At 43.2% G+C, this 16,589-nt stretch overlaps 1 protein-coding gene across 1 annotated transcript in view; it reads right to left on the bottom strand.

Moving 5' to 3' along the window:
- ARSB (arylsulfatase B) overlaps window positions 1-16,589 on the bottom strand; it is a 112,276-nt gene that overhangs the window by 45,246 nt on the left and 50,441 nt on the right. Inside the window, exon 5 of the mRNA XM_034774681.1 lies at window positions 5,808-6,051. Within this exon, the coding sequence (XP_034630572.1) occupies window positions 5,808-6,051 (244 nt within the window). The remainder of the gene's footprint in view (window positions 1-5,807; window positions 6,052-16,589) is intronic.

Raw genomic sequence — 16,589 nt, 5'->3', positions numbered from 1 at the left:
GAACTGTATTCTGTGGGGCAGATTCTCTGCTGATATAAACTGATGTACGCCTGTAGAAATCAAAGGCTAATTTATGCCAGCCAAGAGTATGGCCTTCTATTTTCAACCATGGTGTATTTTTAAAGCATAATGAAAGGTTATTGTTTATTGGTGAATTTGAATACAACATTTGTATAGGAACTTTAACAGAACAGAGTTTCATTTAAACTAGGCAAAAAGTAGCCTTGGGAAGAAGTCCAAGGTTTTCCAGAGTAAATGTGTTTGTCTTGTTTTTTGTAATGACCTGGTGTCACTAAGGACGTTTTTGTTCTCTCTCTCTCTTTTTTTTTTTTTTGGTTTTACGTCTTGCACATATTGTATTTTCCTGGATCACATTTCCTCACACTTCCTTAAAATTTTTTTTATGTACATTGGAAAAAATATTATGACATGCTTCACTTAAGACATCATTTTCTTCTGCTTCAATTTGTATCACAGTGCAACTAGCTGTGATAATCTTTTCCCAACAAATATTTTGTCTGTGGAATCATACATAACTTTTAGTATTTAAGAATGTAATTTTAAATTATTTCCTTTCCTATGTCACAAGCAGTTGTAGACAAAGTCTACAGATTAAGAATGTTTACTTTTTAAGATTAACTGCTATTACAGAATATATGCTAATCTTCCAACATACTATACTGTAGTGATTCTCAACCAGGGGACCAGGGCCCTCTGGGGGGCTGCCAGCAGGTTTCAGAGGCTCCGCCAAGCAGCGTTGGCATTAGACTTGCTGGGGCCCAGGGTAGAAAGCCAAACCTCCACCACATGGGGCTGAAGCCCTGGGCCCCGTTACCCGAGGCTGAAGCCGAAGCCTAAGCAATTTAGCTTTTCGGACCCCCCTGTGGCGTGGGGCCCTGGGCAACCGCCCTGCTTGCTGCCCCGTAATGCTTGCCCTGGCTTTTATATGCAGAAAAACAGTTGCAGAGGCTCAGGTGGGCCATGGAGGTTTTATCGCATATTGGGGGGCCTCAGAAAGAAAAAGGCGGAGAACCTCTCCTATACTGTACTGTCGCACATTGACTTGTAATATAGTAACTGACTGGCACTTAATTTCCATTTTCCAAATTACCTTTTTTTTTAAAAAAAGATTCTAGCTATTTCCATCCATTATAGGCCACTAAGCACTAAAAATCAACAGATTTGAACTTTCTATTAGATGTCATTAAAGTCCTTTTTGTCCAACATTCAACTGATCTTTTGAGCTACAATCTTGAAATTTGATCTATTCACAGAAACTATATTAATTTTTTCTATGAAGGGTAATATTGGGAACGAGGCCTCCAATTTGGCAAAATTAAAATAATCTGGGGTCACCAGGTCTCTCTAGGTCCTATTAAACATTACAGGTAGCCACAAGGTGAACTGGTAAGGTGACATGGGTTCAAGTGCCAGCAATATGCAGATGACACACAGCTCTACCTATCCTTCACTATGTGTGATCATATCACCAAGATAATCCGAAATTTGGACAAGATCTGCTCAGGGATGAGGAACAGCTGATTAAAGCTGAACCCAAGCAAGGGAGAAGCACTAGTACTGATGGGCAGAGGAAATCACTTTCAAGAGTTTGCAACCACAGTGCAGTCTCCTTTAGTTGAAGACACACACACACACACCCCTACCTGAGCCATTCAGTCTGTAGTTGAGGAATGCTCCTAGATTCCCTGCTGATGCTGAGCTCTCACAGAGCAGCATTTGCTATAACACACACTTTCTACTATCTCTGGCTGGCTACTGTGAGCACATCAGACCTGTCCTGCGCTTTCTACACTGGTTTCCCATAGAATATCTAGTCAATTGCGAGGTCTTTGGCCTTATCCTCAAAGTCCTTAATGGTCTGGGCAGGGCCGGCTCTAGGATTTTTGCCGCCCAAAGCAAAAACAATTTTGCCCCCCCCCCTATTTAATTATCTCACCCCCGGCCCCGCCTCAACTCCGCCCCTTCCCCAAATCCCCAGCCCTGCCTCCTCCCCCCAGGCTCTCAAGCCTAGGAGGGAGGGAGGAAGGGAGGGGGAGAAGCGGCACCGCGCCGTGGCAGCAGCAGCGGAGGTGAGCTAGGGCGGCCGGGGCACATTTTTAGGGGCGGCATTCTGGCGCCGGCCATGCCGCCCCTAAAAATGTGCCGCCCCAAGCACCAGCTTGTTTTGCTGGTGCCTAGAGCTGGTCCTGGGTCTGGGGCCAGCATATCTAAAAGATTCCCTAAAGTTCCAGAATCAAAATAGTGGTAGACAACGGAACTCTTGACTCAATGAAACCTTCAACCGTAAGGCTAAAGCTCATTTGTGCAGATGGCACAGCTTCTTGGAGGCCAATCTGAGACTGGCAAACTCACCAAAACTAGAGACCATCATAAACCTTCACATCTTCTGCTCCAAGTGCAAGGTGCATTTTTTTGACCTATCCATCTGACATATACAATGTAGGGTTTTGTTTAAAACAAAACCCCACCGAAAAACCTATGCTGCCCACACAATTTTTCCCCTGGGGAGAGGGAAAGAGATAGAACCCCATGTGACAGGTGGTAGTCACGTTGCTTAACACGCTACTAGAATGCACTCAGATACCATATGGTAGGGTTACCATTCGTCCGGATTCCCCCGGACATGTCCGGATTTTTGAGCTAAAAATAGCGTCCGGGGGGAATTTGTAAATGTCCGGACTTCCTCCCCCCACCCATGCAGAGCGCGCGCGGCTAACAGGTCAGCCGGCCGGATGGTGCCACTTACATGGGGCTCCGACAGCCAGAGAGACCCCTCCTCCTCTCCCCTGCAGCAGAGATCACTCCCTCCCTCCCTGCATTCGCAGATCGCCTCTGGCGATCTGGAGCTCCTCCCCCGCTCCTCCTCCCCTGCCAGCCAGCGTGCGGGGACGAACGGCTCAGGTCCTTCCTGAGCAAGTTCACAGAGACATTAGGCGAAGGCCAACAACAAGGGGGCCAGGAGGTTGGAGAAGGGGCAGGGAGGTTTTGGATGGGGAAGTCAAGAGACCGGGGGGGGGGGGGGGGGGGAGCCCGGCCGTTTACAAATTCNGGAAGGGTCAGTTAGGGGATAAGGAACAGGGAGGCTTAGGTAGGGGGTGGGGTTCTGGAGGGCAGTTGGGAGCAGGGGTCCCAGGAAGCGGCAGTCAGGGGACAAGGAGCGAGGGGGGGGTTGGGAGTTCTGGGAGGGGGCAGTCAGGGGGCAGGAGTGGGGAGAGGGATTGGAGCAGTCAATGGGACAGGGAGCAGAGGGGTTTAGATGGGTCGGGAGTTCTGGGGGGGGCTGTCAGGGGGTGGGGAGTGGTTGGATGGGGCGTGGGAGTCCCAGGGGTCTGTCTGGGGGTGGGGGTGTGGATAAGGGTTGGAGCAGTCAGGGTACAAGTAGGGGGTAGGGTCCTAGGGGGCCAGTTAGGATGGGGGGAGAGTCTCAGGAGGGGGCAGTCAGGAGACAAGAGGCAGGGAGGCTTAGGTAGGGGGTGGAGTCCTGGGGGGCAGTTAGGGGCAGGGGTCCCAGGAGGGGGCAGTCAGGGGACAAGGAGTGGGGGGGGAGGGTTGGGGGTTCTGAGGGGGGCGGGAAGTGGGTGGGGCAGGGGCGGGGCTAGGGCAGGACGGGTGCGGGGCTAGGGCGGGGCTCCTCCCATCCTCTTTTTTGCTTGCTGAAATATGGTAACCCTACCATATGGAAGACTACAGTTTAAGAACCTATATCAAATAGAATAGGATCAGTTGCATTAATTAGATTTTTACCAAAAAAGATGTTGAAGATGAGCAAATGTGCCCCAAGTGCTGATATCAGTATCAAATCTACCTCAAGGACCTTATCTTGATGGGCAAAAGGAATGGATTGATCAGTCATGTTAGCTCTAGAATGTTAGCTTAACATGACTGAAAAGTACCACCAAGGTGCAAACTAACATGTTTCAATGTGTGTTAGCTGGCTATGTTGTATCTCGGTGGTGGAGGCTGTTAAAGTTGCAAAATGTGGGAAGTGGGGAGGTATTAAAAGGAAAAGGAGCTCAGCTTTAGTTTTAACAATCTCAGTTTGTTGGGGAGACATCTATACAGTTTCTGTTTTATAATTTCTGTTATTGAAATACAATACCCACACACAGAGTCCCCCATAATACTGAAAGGCTTTTACCAAAATTAATAGTTGGACCAAAAACTTTAAGCATTATAAACAATAACTAATACACAAAGCATTAAATCTGCAATGTTTGGTATGTAGGAATTAGAAAGTCCAGTCTCTGATTTAATTGTAGCACTATTTTACCTTGCTATGTAGCTAGCATCTTGAATGGTCCTTAAGTGACTCAAAACTATATTCAAATATCACTGAAATGAAGCCACTCCTTAGAAGGGAGGGAATGGAATTTAGGCAGCTAGCTAGCACATAGCATGAAAGTATAAAAGGGAGGAATAAAGGAATTTAGACCAAGGTCACCAGGAAAACTCCTACTCTTGCAAAAAAGTGCCAAGGGCTTTTAATACATGCAGAAACCCAGATTCTGAGAGCTCCATAACCCATGTGTGGTAGGATAAACCTCAGGGAATTGCATCTTTGGAAGAACAAAGGACTAAATAAACATTTAGCAAGAGCTAATTCTATATTCATAGAGTTTAAGGGCAGAAGGGACAATTCTATCATCCTGTCTGACATCCTATATATCACAGGCCATTAAATTTCACCCAGTTACCCCAGTGTTGAGACCAATACCTTGCCTATGACTAAAGTGCAATGTCCAGAAAGGCATCCAGTCTTGATTTGAAGACACCAGCGGATGGAGAATCCACCATTTCAATTGGTAGTTTGTTCTAAATGTTAATCACCCTCATTGTTAAAAATGTGTAAGTAATCTATTCTCTTCCATTCTATTCAGGTTATCATGCTACATCTGTCATCATGGCATCTAAGCACATCTTCCAGAGATGCATTAAGTAACATTACTGGCATCTTTCATTTATGGTGCTTTCTTCATTCCTCAAAAAGAACAGGAGTACTTGTGGCACCTTAGAGACTAACAAATTTATTAGAGCATAAGCTTTCATGGACTACAGCCCACTTCTTCGGATGCATACCGAAGAAGTGGGCTGTAGTCCACGAAAGCTTATGCTCTAATAAATTTGTTAGTCTCTAAGGTGCCACAAGTACTCCTGTTCTTTTTGAGGAATGAAGAAAGCACCATAAATGAAAGATGCCAGTAATGTTACTTAATGCATCTCTGGAAGATGTGCTTAGATGCCATGATGACAGATGTAGCATGATAACCTGAATAGAATGGAAGAGAATAGATTACTTACACATTTTTAACAATGAGGGTGATTAACATTTAGAACAAACTACCAATTGAAATGGTGGATTCTCCATCCGCNCGCAAAAAGAACAGGAGTACTTGTGGCACCTTAGAGACTAACAAATTTATTAGAGCATAAGCTTTCGTGGACTACAGCCCACTTCTTCGGATGCATACCGAAGAAGTGGGCTGTAGTCCACGAAAGCTTATGCTCTAATAAATTTGTTAGTCTCTAAGGTGCCACAAGTACTCCTGTTCTTTTTGCGGATACAGACTAACACGGCTGCTACTCTGAATTCTTCATTCCTGTTCTCCTCCTGGAGGAAAAATGTGTATGGATTTAAACCTCTCCTTTTATTTAGCAAATTACTTTTTTCAATCTTAGTTAGGATCAAATATATGTCTCTGTTTCTCCCAATTTCAGGTCTGTTGCTCTTGCTGATAAAACTCTTATCTTAGCAGGATTCTGACACAGTTATTTGAAATGCAAGTTACCTGATAGTTTTCCACACATCAAAGCCATCCAGAGGCTTAGTGCTGTTTATATGTCCCCCAGCAAGATTTACTAGAGTCGGCAGCCAGTCAGAGATGTGGATCAGTTCATGACTTTCTACTCCCCTCTGTTTCAGTAAAGGACTTGCAACAAATCCTACTCCTCTCACTCCTCCTTCCCAGAGCGTCCACTTTCTTCCTCTTAGAGGCCAGTTATTTCCACCTCCCAAAGTCTGGCCTCCATTATCTGAAATTACAGGTAAGCAAAATAAATGATTTTTAAGACAAGTATTTTATAATGTGTTTGTTTTAAACAAATTTACATAACACAGGGATATCACAATCACTACATAATGCTAAATTCTACCAACAACTTCAGTTACATATACTACTACTCAATATTTTCTGTAATGCTTTGCATCTTCAAAGCATATTACAAATATTAGCTAAAACCCTCACAAAATCTTGCAGGAGTTACATATTCAAATGTGAACAAAAACATAACGTGGCAGGAGAAGAGAGTGAATATTACTTTCAGGTGCAAAAAAAGCTTACCAACGTTTACAAGAGTGGGTGAGTGAGTTTTAAGTTTTTTAGGTCTATAGGTTTATGTAACTAAACTTGACCTATAATAAAAAACATACTCATGTCAGTTTCTTTCCACTGTTTTCAGGGCACAAGTGTTAGATGAACCAGAACTATTTTCAAAAGTTTTAAAGGTACACAAAGCAAAGCTGTTTTTTCCTCCTCAAGCCTTTTAATCTACTGCCTGCTTTAGTTTTAACTATAATTGTATGATGTGATTAAAAACCAGGAATGGAAACAATTGTGGGAGCAAAGGAACAAGGAGGTGCTGTGTCTGATAAACCAGAGAAGACAGCCTTACTATCCTCACAATGAAGCCAAATGATCTCATTCCTATTTAATTAACTAGGGATCAGTGTAAATTCCTGCTGTAGACACATAATCAGTTTAACCTGAGCAAGAAGGGGGATTTTCTTTGCTAAGGGATAAAGGGACTTTATCTGTGTGACATCTCCAAGGTGGATACAAAGTGAATGAAAACTAAAGTTTATTGAATTCTTCAGTCTGATCCTACAATAAATAAAATAAACTTTAAAAATAATAATGTACATTTTTATTGCACTTTTCATCCCAAAATGCTTCAGAGACTGAGAAATAAAACACTGCTGAAAGGCAGCCATTTGTTTTCTGGAGGGTGGCAGCCAAGTAGGAAACTAGTATGCAAACTGGCAGCCTAAGTTAGGCCCTTAAATCCATATTTAGGTACTTAAAGAAATGGCCCAATATTTCAAAAGAGCAAAGCATTTTGTGGCCCTCACTGACTTGAAAAGAAACTGCCGGGTGCTCAGCACTTTTGAAAAATCAAACCACTTATTTAAGTGTTTGAATATGAATTATGAGCACCCAGCTAAAAGCCTTGCCCTAACATCCACACAAAGAAGACAAGATATTAGCTTTTATGGAATCAAAGATCTACACACAGTAATACATGCAACTCAACTTATCACCCTTTATAGGGCCAGGGGATGAATCTTTGGGATTTGAACTGTGGTTTCAGGGAGACTAGATTCTTCAGTGTTCTAAAGTCTGCAGCCAGAGTTTGTGCCTAGGGAACTTTTACTAGCAGAGGAAATGTCCACCACCTCTTGAGCCAGCTTCTCCTTCCATCATTGGTGAAAGCAGATGGAGAGGATGTGTTAGGGGCATTGCAGGGGAAAGGCAGATCATGAGAAGTGCAGAGAGCGAGCCGAGCCAAGCCCTCCTACAGATTTAATTTATAGTGGGTGACCAGCAGGTGACCGAGAGGATCAGCGAGTCACCCAGCCACTCCCTGCAGCACCTATCTCCACTACACCTGAGCAGAGAATCAAACTCTAGGTATTTTAAACCTGCTGCCTGTCACACAAAAATATATCTGTTTTATATCTGCCTATTACTAGCTTGCAGGTTTACTTTGTTTTAAAAGATAACAGCTTAAATATTAAGCAAATTCTGATAGATCACTATCTTATAGAACAGTGGAAAAAAAGTTTTCTATTTCATGGGCCTTATCCAAATCTCTCTCATAGTTAAATAATACTTTCCTCAGACCAATGTCTGTCCCCTCTGAAATTTTGTTCAGGACCTTCATGTTATGTCAGTTTCATTACATTGTGGACTACTTGGATCAGGAACCCTGTCTAGTTTATAACCTGTACAGAGCTCAGAATATTGTCACCACTCAGACTGTATATCAACATCAACATAAAAATAATTAAAACAACACGAGTTTCCTTCCTTGGTCACTTTATCTGACATATACATTAAAAATAGACAATATATGAAACTCATTTATACTTCCTCATTTTCTTCTTGGTAATAGTTACTTTCCCTCCCTCTCCCCGATTAGGAATCCTTTTTCAAGAGACCTCTTCTGTTTCACTTCCTGACTAAATTACCAAGAACTTTTTTTTTTGGGGGGGGGAGGGAAAAGACTGATTTTTGTTTTGGTTTGGGTTCCCTCCCCCCCATAAACCCATTAAGGAAGTATTATTTTTGTTCCAACAGATATTATGTGCTTCAAGTCAGAAGAAAACCTAACAACTTTGGAGGGTGGTTTTAAAAATAGATGCAACAGCTCCCATACTACTAAACAGAAAATTACTGGGTGTTTTTTTAGCATCTGGGTAATTTCTAATCTTAATTATCTCTTCAAACATCAATAATGAAATGAGAGCATCAACATGTAAAAAGCAAATTATAAACCCCTGAAAGAACATAGTAGCATAGTGCTAAAATATATTGTAAATAAAAATAGTAACCAAGAAAACAGTATTCAAGTTTGTACATGGGGGGAGAGTTTTGGGGTCAGTAGGGGATGAGAATTACTTCTGTAAAGTTTTGTCAGGTGAAAGATTACAATCATATTCAGGGTACACAGAAACTATTTCTCAAACCTCCTCTTCTAGGAGAAGCCTATGCAGGAAGTGGTGGCTAGTTTATTCAAGCAGCACTTGAACACCACCAATATCTTACACTCTTTCCATGTGTTGACAGATGATCATACAGCCATAGATAGTAGGCAAATGTCATGCTAATTCTGTTAGATATATCCATGGTTTTTGAGAGTTGATCACAAGGTGCCAATGACTCACCTTCATAGCCTGGCATGGGTAGTTGCACCAGTTTCATACAATTTATAGACAACAAAAGGGCTCTAGACAACTTGGCCATATCTTAGAAAATACAATCAAGCTGATAAACCAAAAACCAATAGAGCTCCCTCTCCAAAACCCGAGGGTAGGATAGCTGCTTCTCTTTCCAGGGAGCTTTATCACATGGAGTTCTGTAGGCCTTTATCTACCCCTGCTTCTATTCAATGTGTGTATTCCCCCAATACAAAATGTTAAGGCTTCAGTGACAACAGTAGGCAGATGAGCTCCAACTCCCTTTAATTCACAACAAAGGTAGACAGCCTACCATCACAGTGTCTGAGAGAAATAAGTAACTGGATGAAAAGCAGCTGGCTCATAATCAAACGGAGGTAGTGCTAGTGGAAGCACTTTAAAAAAAAACTGGCTACAGCAATGACTTCAGCCTAGACTGAGGGCACTGGTCCCCAGATTGTCAGAGTAGTGCAGTCTTGGGAGCCATATTGGACCTTAACTGCTCATGGATGTTCAGACAGCAGTAGCCAGAAATGTCAAAGAGAGAGTCAGGTGCCTTTCCTTTAAGATACAGACCCATCCACAGTATTTGCCACATCCAGCCTAGATTACTGAAAAGTATTATACACAAGGTGGATTGATTTAAATTAAAGCGATATTAAAGATAAATTAAAGAGCTCCTGTATGAAACTGCAGAAAAACCTGAGAATCTCTAGATTAAGTTTAGAAGCGTGAACAACAAGGGTGATGTCATGGTGGGAGTCTGCTATAGACCACCAGACCAAGGGGATGAAGTGGACGAGGCTTTCTTCAGGCAACTAACAGAAGTTACTAGATCACAGCCCTGGTTATCATGGGGGACTTCAATCACCCTGATATCTGCTGGGAGAGCAACACAGCGGTGCATAGAAAATCCAGGAAGTTTTTGGAAAGTGTAGGGGACAATTTCCTGGTGCAAGTGATGGAGGAACCAACTAGGGGCATAGCTCTTCTTGACCTGCTGCTCACAGAGAAGAATTAGTAGGGGAAGCAAAAGTGGATGGGAACCTGGGAGGCAGACACCATGAGATGGTCAAGTTCAGGATCCTGACAAAAGGAAGAAAAGAAAGCAGCAGAATACGGACCCTGGACTTCAGAAAAGCAGACTTTGACTCCCTCAGGGAACTGACTGGCAGGATCCCCTGGGAGAATAACATGAGGGGGAACCAGGAGTCCAGGAGAGCCGACTGTATTTTAAAGAATCCTTATTGAGGTTGCAGGAACAAACCATCCCGATGTGTAGAAAGAATAGTAAATATGGCAGGCAACCACCTTGGTTTAACAGTGAAATCCCTGCTGATCTTAAACACAAAAAAGAAGCTTACAAGAAGTAGAAGCTTGGACAAATGACATGGGAGGAGTATAAAAATATTGCTCAGGCATGCAGGAGTGAAATCAGGAAGGTCAAATCACAATTGGAGTTGCAGCTAGCAAGGGATGTTAAGAGTAACAAGAAGGGTTTCTATAGGTATTTTAGCAACAAGAAGGTGGTCAAGGAAAGTGTGGGTCCCTTACTGAATGGGGGAGACAACCTAGTGACAGAGGATGTGGAAAAGCTAAGGTACTCAATGCTTTTTTTGCCTCTGTCTTCACGAACAAGGTCAGCTCCCAGACTACTGCACTGGGCAGCACAGTATGGGGAGGAGGTGATTAGCCCTCTGTGGAGAAAGAAGTGGTTCAGGACTATGTAGAAAAGCTGGACGAGCACAAGTCCCTGGGGCCGGATGCACTGCATTCGAGGGTGCTTAAGGAGTTGGCTGATGTGATTGCAGAGCCATTGGCCACTATCTTTGAAAACTCATGGCGATCGGGGGAGGTCCCGGATGACTGGAAAAGGGCTAATGTAGTCCTCAAGGAATCAATTTTGAAGCACTTCGAGGAGAGGTATACATACAATACGATGTGGGGCTAATTTAGCTACAGCTAATCAGGAAAGAGATCTTGGAGTCATCATGGATAGTTCTCTGAAGACGTCCACGCAGTGTGCAGCGGCAGTCAAAAAAGCAAACAGGATGTTAGGAATAGTTTAAAAAGGGATAGAGAATAAGACAGAGAATATCTTATTGCCCTTATATAAATCCATGGTATGCCCACATCTTGAATACTCTGTACAGGTGTGGTCTCCGCATTAGAAAAGGTTCAGAGAAAGCCAACTAAAATGATTAGGGGTTTGGAACGGGTCCCATATGAACACAGATTAAAGAGGCTAGGACTTTTCAGCTTGGAAAAGAGGAGATTAAGGGCTTGACTACACTTGCGAGTTAGAGTGCATTAAAGCAGCCCCGGGCACCCTAGCTCACTACCCGTCCACACTGGCAAGGCACGTAGAGCGCTCTGACTCCAAGGCTAGAGCGCTCCTGTTACTCCACCTTGGCAAGAAGATTAACGCTTTGTGCGCCTTGGCTGAAATGCCTGGGTGTCAGTGTGAACAAGGTGTTGCATTACTGCACTCTGATCAACCTCCGGAAATGTCCCATAATCCCCTTAAGTCATGTGGCCACTTTGGTCATTGTTTTGGAATCACTGCAGGAATGCGGCTATGCCCTTTGAAAGCTCCGTTTCTGACAGCCAGCATGCTTATCTGCTCCGAGACAAAGCAACCATTACTGTGGAATTCTGTGTATGAGAGAGAGAGAGAGAGGTGGGGGGGAGTGAGGGGTTTGCTGCTGTCTGAACTTACAAGACAGCATGCTGACATGCTCTCAGCCCCCCCGAAAACCCACTCTCTCTCCCCCCCACATACACACAACACACTCCCTGTCACACTCCACTCCATCCCACCTCCCCATTTGAAAAGCACGGTGCAGCCACTTGCATGCAAGGATAGCTACCACAATGCACTGCTCTCTGTGGCCATTGCAAGAGGTGCTAATGTGTCCACACCAGTGCGCTTGCAGTTGTTAGTGTGGACAGATTGCAGCGCTTTCCCTACTGCACTCTACGAAGGCTGGTTTAACTCAAAGCGCTCTACATCTGCAAGTGTAGCCATGCCCTAAGGGGGATATGATAGAGGTATATAAAATCGTGAGTGGTGTGGAGAAAGTGAACAAGGAAAAGTTATTTACTTGTTCCCATAATATCAGAACTAGGGGCCATCAAATGAAATTAATGGGCAGCAGGTTTAAAACAAATAAAAGGAAGTTCTTCTTCACACAGCGCACAGTCAACCTGTGGAACTCCTTACCTGAGGAGGTTGTGAAGGCTAGGAATATAACAGGGTTTAAAAGAGAACTAGATAAATTCATGGAAGTTAAGTCCATTAATGGCTATTAGCCAGGATGGGTAAGGAATGGTGTACTAGCCGCTGTTTGTCAGAGAGTGGAGATGGATGGTAGGATTACCTGTTAGGTTCACGCCCTCTGGGGCACCTGGCATTGGCCACTGTCGGCAGACAGGATATTGGGCTGGATGGACCTTTGGTCTGACCCAGTATGGCCATTCTTATGTTCTTAGGAAAGTGATCAGGAACAGTCAGCATGGATTCACCAAGGGCAAGTCATGCCTGACTAACCTAATTGCCTTCTATGATGAGATAACTGGCTCTGTGGATGAGGGGAAAGCAGTGGACATGTTATTCCTTGACTTTAGCAAAGCTTTTGATACGGTCTCCCACAGTATTCTTGCCAGCAATTTAAAGAAGTATGGGCTGGATGAATAGACTATAAGGTGGATAGAAAGCTGTCTAGATCATCGGGCTCAACAGGTGATCAATGGCTTCATGTCTAGTTGGCAGCCGGTATCAAGCAGAGTGCCCCAAGGGTCAGTACTGGGGCTGATTTTGTTCAATATCTTCATTAATGATCTGGGACAGGGGTAGGCAACCTATGGCACGCGTGCCAAAGGTGGCACGCGAGCGGATTTTCAGTGGCACTCACACTGCCCGGGTCCTGGCCACCGGTCTGCGGGGCTCTGCATTTTAATTTAATTTTAAATGAAGCTTCTTAAACATTAAAAACCTTGTTGTATGTAAAGTAAACAATAGTTTAGTTATATATTATAGACTTATAGAAAAAGACCTCCTAAAAACATTAAAATGTATTACTGGCACACAAAACCTTAAATCAGAGTGAATAAATGAAGACTCAGCACACCACTTCTGAAAGGTTGCCGACCCCTGATCTGGAGGATGGCGTGGATTGCACCCTCAGCAAGTTTGCAGATGACACTAAACTGGGAGGAATCGTAGATACACTGGAGGGTAGGGATAGGATACAGAGGGACCTAGACAAATTAGAGGACTGGGCCAAAAGAAATCTGATGAGGTTCAACAAGGACAAGTGCAGAGTCCTGCACTTAGGATGGAAGAATCCCATGCACTGCTACAGACTAGGGACTGAATGGCTAGGTAGCAGTTCTGCAGAAAAGGACCTAGGGGTTGCAGTGGACGAGAAGCTGGATATGAGTCAACAGTGTGCCCTTGTTGCCAAGAAGGCTAATGGCATTTTGGGCTGTATAAGTAGGAGCATTGCCAGCAGATCGAGGGACGTGATCATTCCCCTCTCTTCGGTATTGGTGAGGCCTCATCTGGAGTACTGTGTCCAGGGGCGGCTCTATGTATTTTGCCACCCCAAGCACGGCAGTCAGGTGGCTTTCGGCGGCATGCCTGAGGGAGGTCCGCTGGTAACGCGGATTCAGCAGCATGCCTGCAGGAGGTCCGCCGGTCCTGCACCTTCAGCGTACCCGCCACCGAATTGCCGCAAAAGCCGCGGGACCAGCGGACCTCCCGCAGGCATGCCGCCAAAGGCAGCCTGACTGCCGCCCTCACAGCAACTGGCATGCCGCCCCCTGCGGCTTGCTGCCCCAGGCACACGCTTGGTGCACTGCTGCCTGGAGCCGCCCCTGACTGTGTCCAGTTTTGGGCCCCACACTACAAGAAGGATGTGGAAAAATTGGAAAGAGTACAGCAGAGTGCAACAAAAATGATTAGGGGGTTGGCACACATGACTTATGAGGAGAGGCTGAGGAAACTGGGATTATTTAGTCTGCAGAAGAGAAGAATGGGGGGATTCTGCTGCTTTCAACTATCTGAAAGGGGGTACCAGAGAGTATGGATCTAGACTGCTCTCAGTGGTGGCAGATGACAGAACAAGGAGTAATGGTCTCAAGTTGCAGTGGGGGAGGTTTAGGTTGGATAGTAGGAAAAACTTTTTCACTAGGAGGGTGGTGAAGCACTGGAATGGGTTACCTAGGGAGGTGGTGGAATCTCCTTCCTTAGAGGTTTTTAAGGCCCAGCTTGACAAAGCTCTGGCTGGGATGATTTAGTTGGAGATTGGTCCTGCTTTGAGCAGGAAGTTGGACTAAATGACCTCCTGAGGTCTCTTCCAACCCTGATATTCTATGATTCTATTCTATGATATAAATCACTGATTTTAATTATGATTTAAATCAGCAAGCAGGAAACCTTGCTTTGAATAATTGATTTTAATATGTCTAGTACTTTTTTATCAGAGGGGTAGCCGTGTTAGTCTGGATCTGTAAAAAGCAACAGAGAGTCCTTTAAGACTAAACAGATGTATTGGAGCATAAGCTTTCGTGGGTGAATACATGTGTCTGATGAAATGAGTATTCACCCACGAAAGCTTATGCTCCAATACATCTGTTAGTCTTAAAGGTGCCACAGGACTCTCTGTTGCTTAGTATTTTTTTGTTATTTTCCTAAAGAAAGGTTGATAACCATTAAAACATTTTGATTTGCAACTAAATGTAGCCTTTGCACTTAGTTTGGTGTTACTGTTTGTTAACCAGGAGGGTATACTATATCTATATACATTTATTTAAATAACTGTGTCGCTAAGGCACTATTTCATTCACGATATTGCTGAAATTGCAGATCCTGCAATATTAGGTTTCCTCTGCAATTTTGATCTTAGTTAGCTTACTTTGCACAGTCCACAATTTTGCATATATTTTGAGCATGCAATTAGTACTGCACTAACATTCAGTGCCTGTAAAATGTACAAGGCTAACATGACTGGACTTGATTTCTACAGCACTTGTGTTAAGACTTTTAGTCTTCTGAATTTTATATTGTACTGGTCACTTTTTTTTTTAAATGAATGTAATATAGTTGCAGCAAAAATGTCTGGTTATCCAAAAAATTAGCAGGCATAACATAGTACTTGAGCATTTATATGTTCCAGCAAATTTTTGTTAAACAAAAAGAACTACTATGGCTTTTCCAAATTACCACTATTAATAAAGGTCCATTATTACTTTTCCGCAATTTTCCACATCTTGTCTCTAACTCAGCTGTAATTATTTGAAGATCATCCTGCAATTCAAGAAGGCCTTATATATAGCTTAATTTACAAGACTCAATTTTCCCCATTATGTTAGAAAATGGTGAATGATGCATTTCTTGTTTACTAGAGAATTAATTCTTTTTTACTTATCTTGACACAAATTCTCTATTTGGATAGATATTCAAATCAATTAAAAATGCACAAAGATAGCTTTTTAAATTTATTATTATTATTAAAATGAAACTACGTAAATGTGCTAGACAAGAAAAAAATGGAACAAACGTTTTAAATGCAAAACAGTTATTAAACAAAGGAAGTATTATTTATAATTAGTGAATTTAACTGGTTGTTTCTGGTCACCATGTCCTTCAAGATTTTAGATTGGCACATCTCATCCTCTCACATCTAGTTTTTAGTCAAAGACTGGAAGAAGAAAACAAGCTTTCCTGCTTTTTCAACTCCCATTAGTTTCTTAACTTTGAATGAACTAGTCATTGAACTGAACTAGTTGAATACATTGAAATGAAGAAAAAATCCTTTCTCTGCACCTGCAGAAGAGATTACTGCTGTCAAAAGCTGCTGTAGCATTTCAATCAGCTCTGGTTCAAGGTGCTTAGCCAGTGGACTTCACCAGTTCAGTGGTTTGGCTTTGGATGAAACTTGGCAACAAACATGTAACGCTTAATATTTTTTATATTTAATTCAAATGATTTTAATATAAGAACATAAGAATGGCCAGACTAGGCCAGACCAAAGGTCCATCTAGCCCAGTATCCTGTCTTCAACAGTAGCCAATGCCAGGTGCCCCACAGGGAATGAAAAAACAGGTAATCATCAAGTGATCCACCCCTGTCACTCACTCACAATTTCTGGCAAACAGAGAGAGAGAGTGAGAGTGTGTGTGTGTGTGTGTAGGCTTTAACATAGGTTGTCAATTTTAAATAGGTTAATTCTAAAAGAAACCCACCTATTTAAAATTTAAAAGAATCCTTTTTAAAACCATTTTTTATCCACCCTCAGTATACCAGAATGGATGAAAGTTGCCATTGGGTCAATACACACATTGGCCGTCCTCCTCAATAAGAGACCAACAAGTATATTTCAGTGGTGCTTCATATATCTACACTGTCTCCCTATCCAATTCCAGACCAATTTCAAAGACTGTGCTCTGTTCCTTAAAACACTCAGTGGTTTAGGACCCTATCAGTCACCACCTCTTACCGTGACTCATTCTGACATGTTCGCTCACTTTGGGGCTGGGCATTCACAATGGAAGGCCTTCAGCTACAGAATTCTCGGCCATTGGAGATCAAGACAAGCCTTAGCCTTGCCAC

Source organism: Trachemys scripta, chromosome 6, assembly GCF_013100865.1.
Source record: "Trachemys scripta elegans isolate TJP31775 chromosome 6, CAS_Tse_1.0, whole genome shotgun sequence".
In the NCBI taxonomy this organism is placed as follows: domain Eukaryota; kingdom Metazoa; phylum Chordata; order Testudines; family Emydidae; genus Trachemys; species Trachemys scripta.
This window is presented reverse-complemented; position numbering and strand designations above follow the sequence as displayed.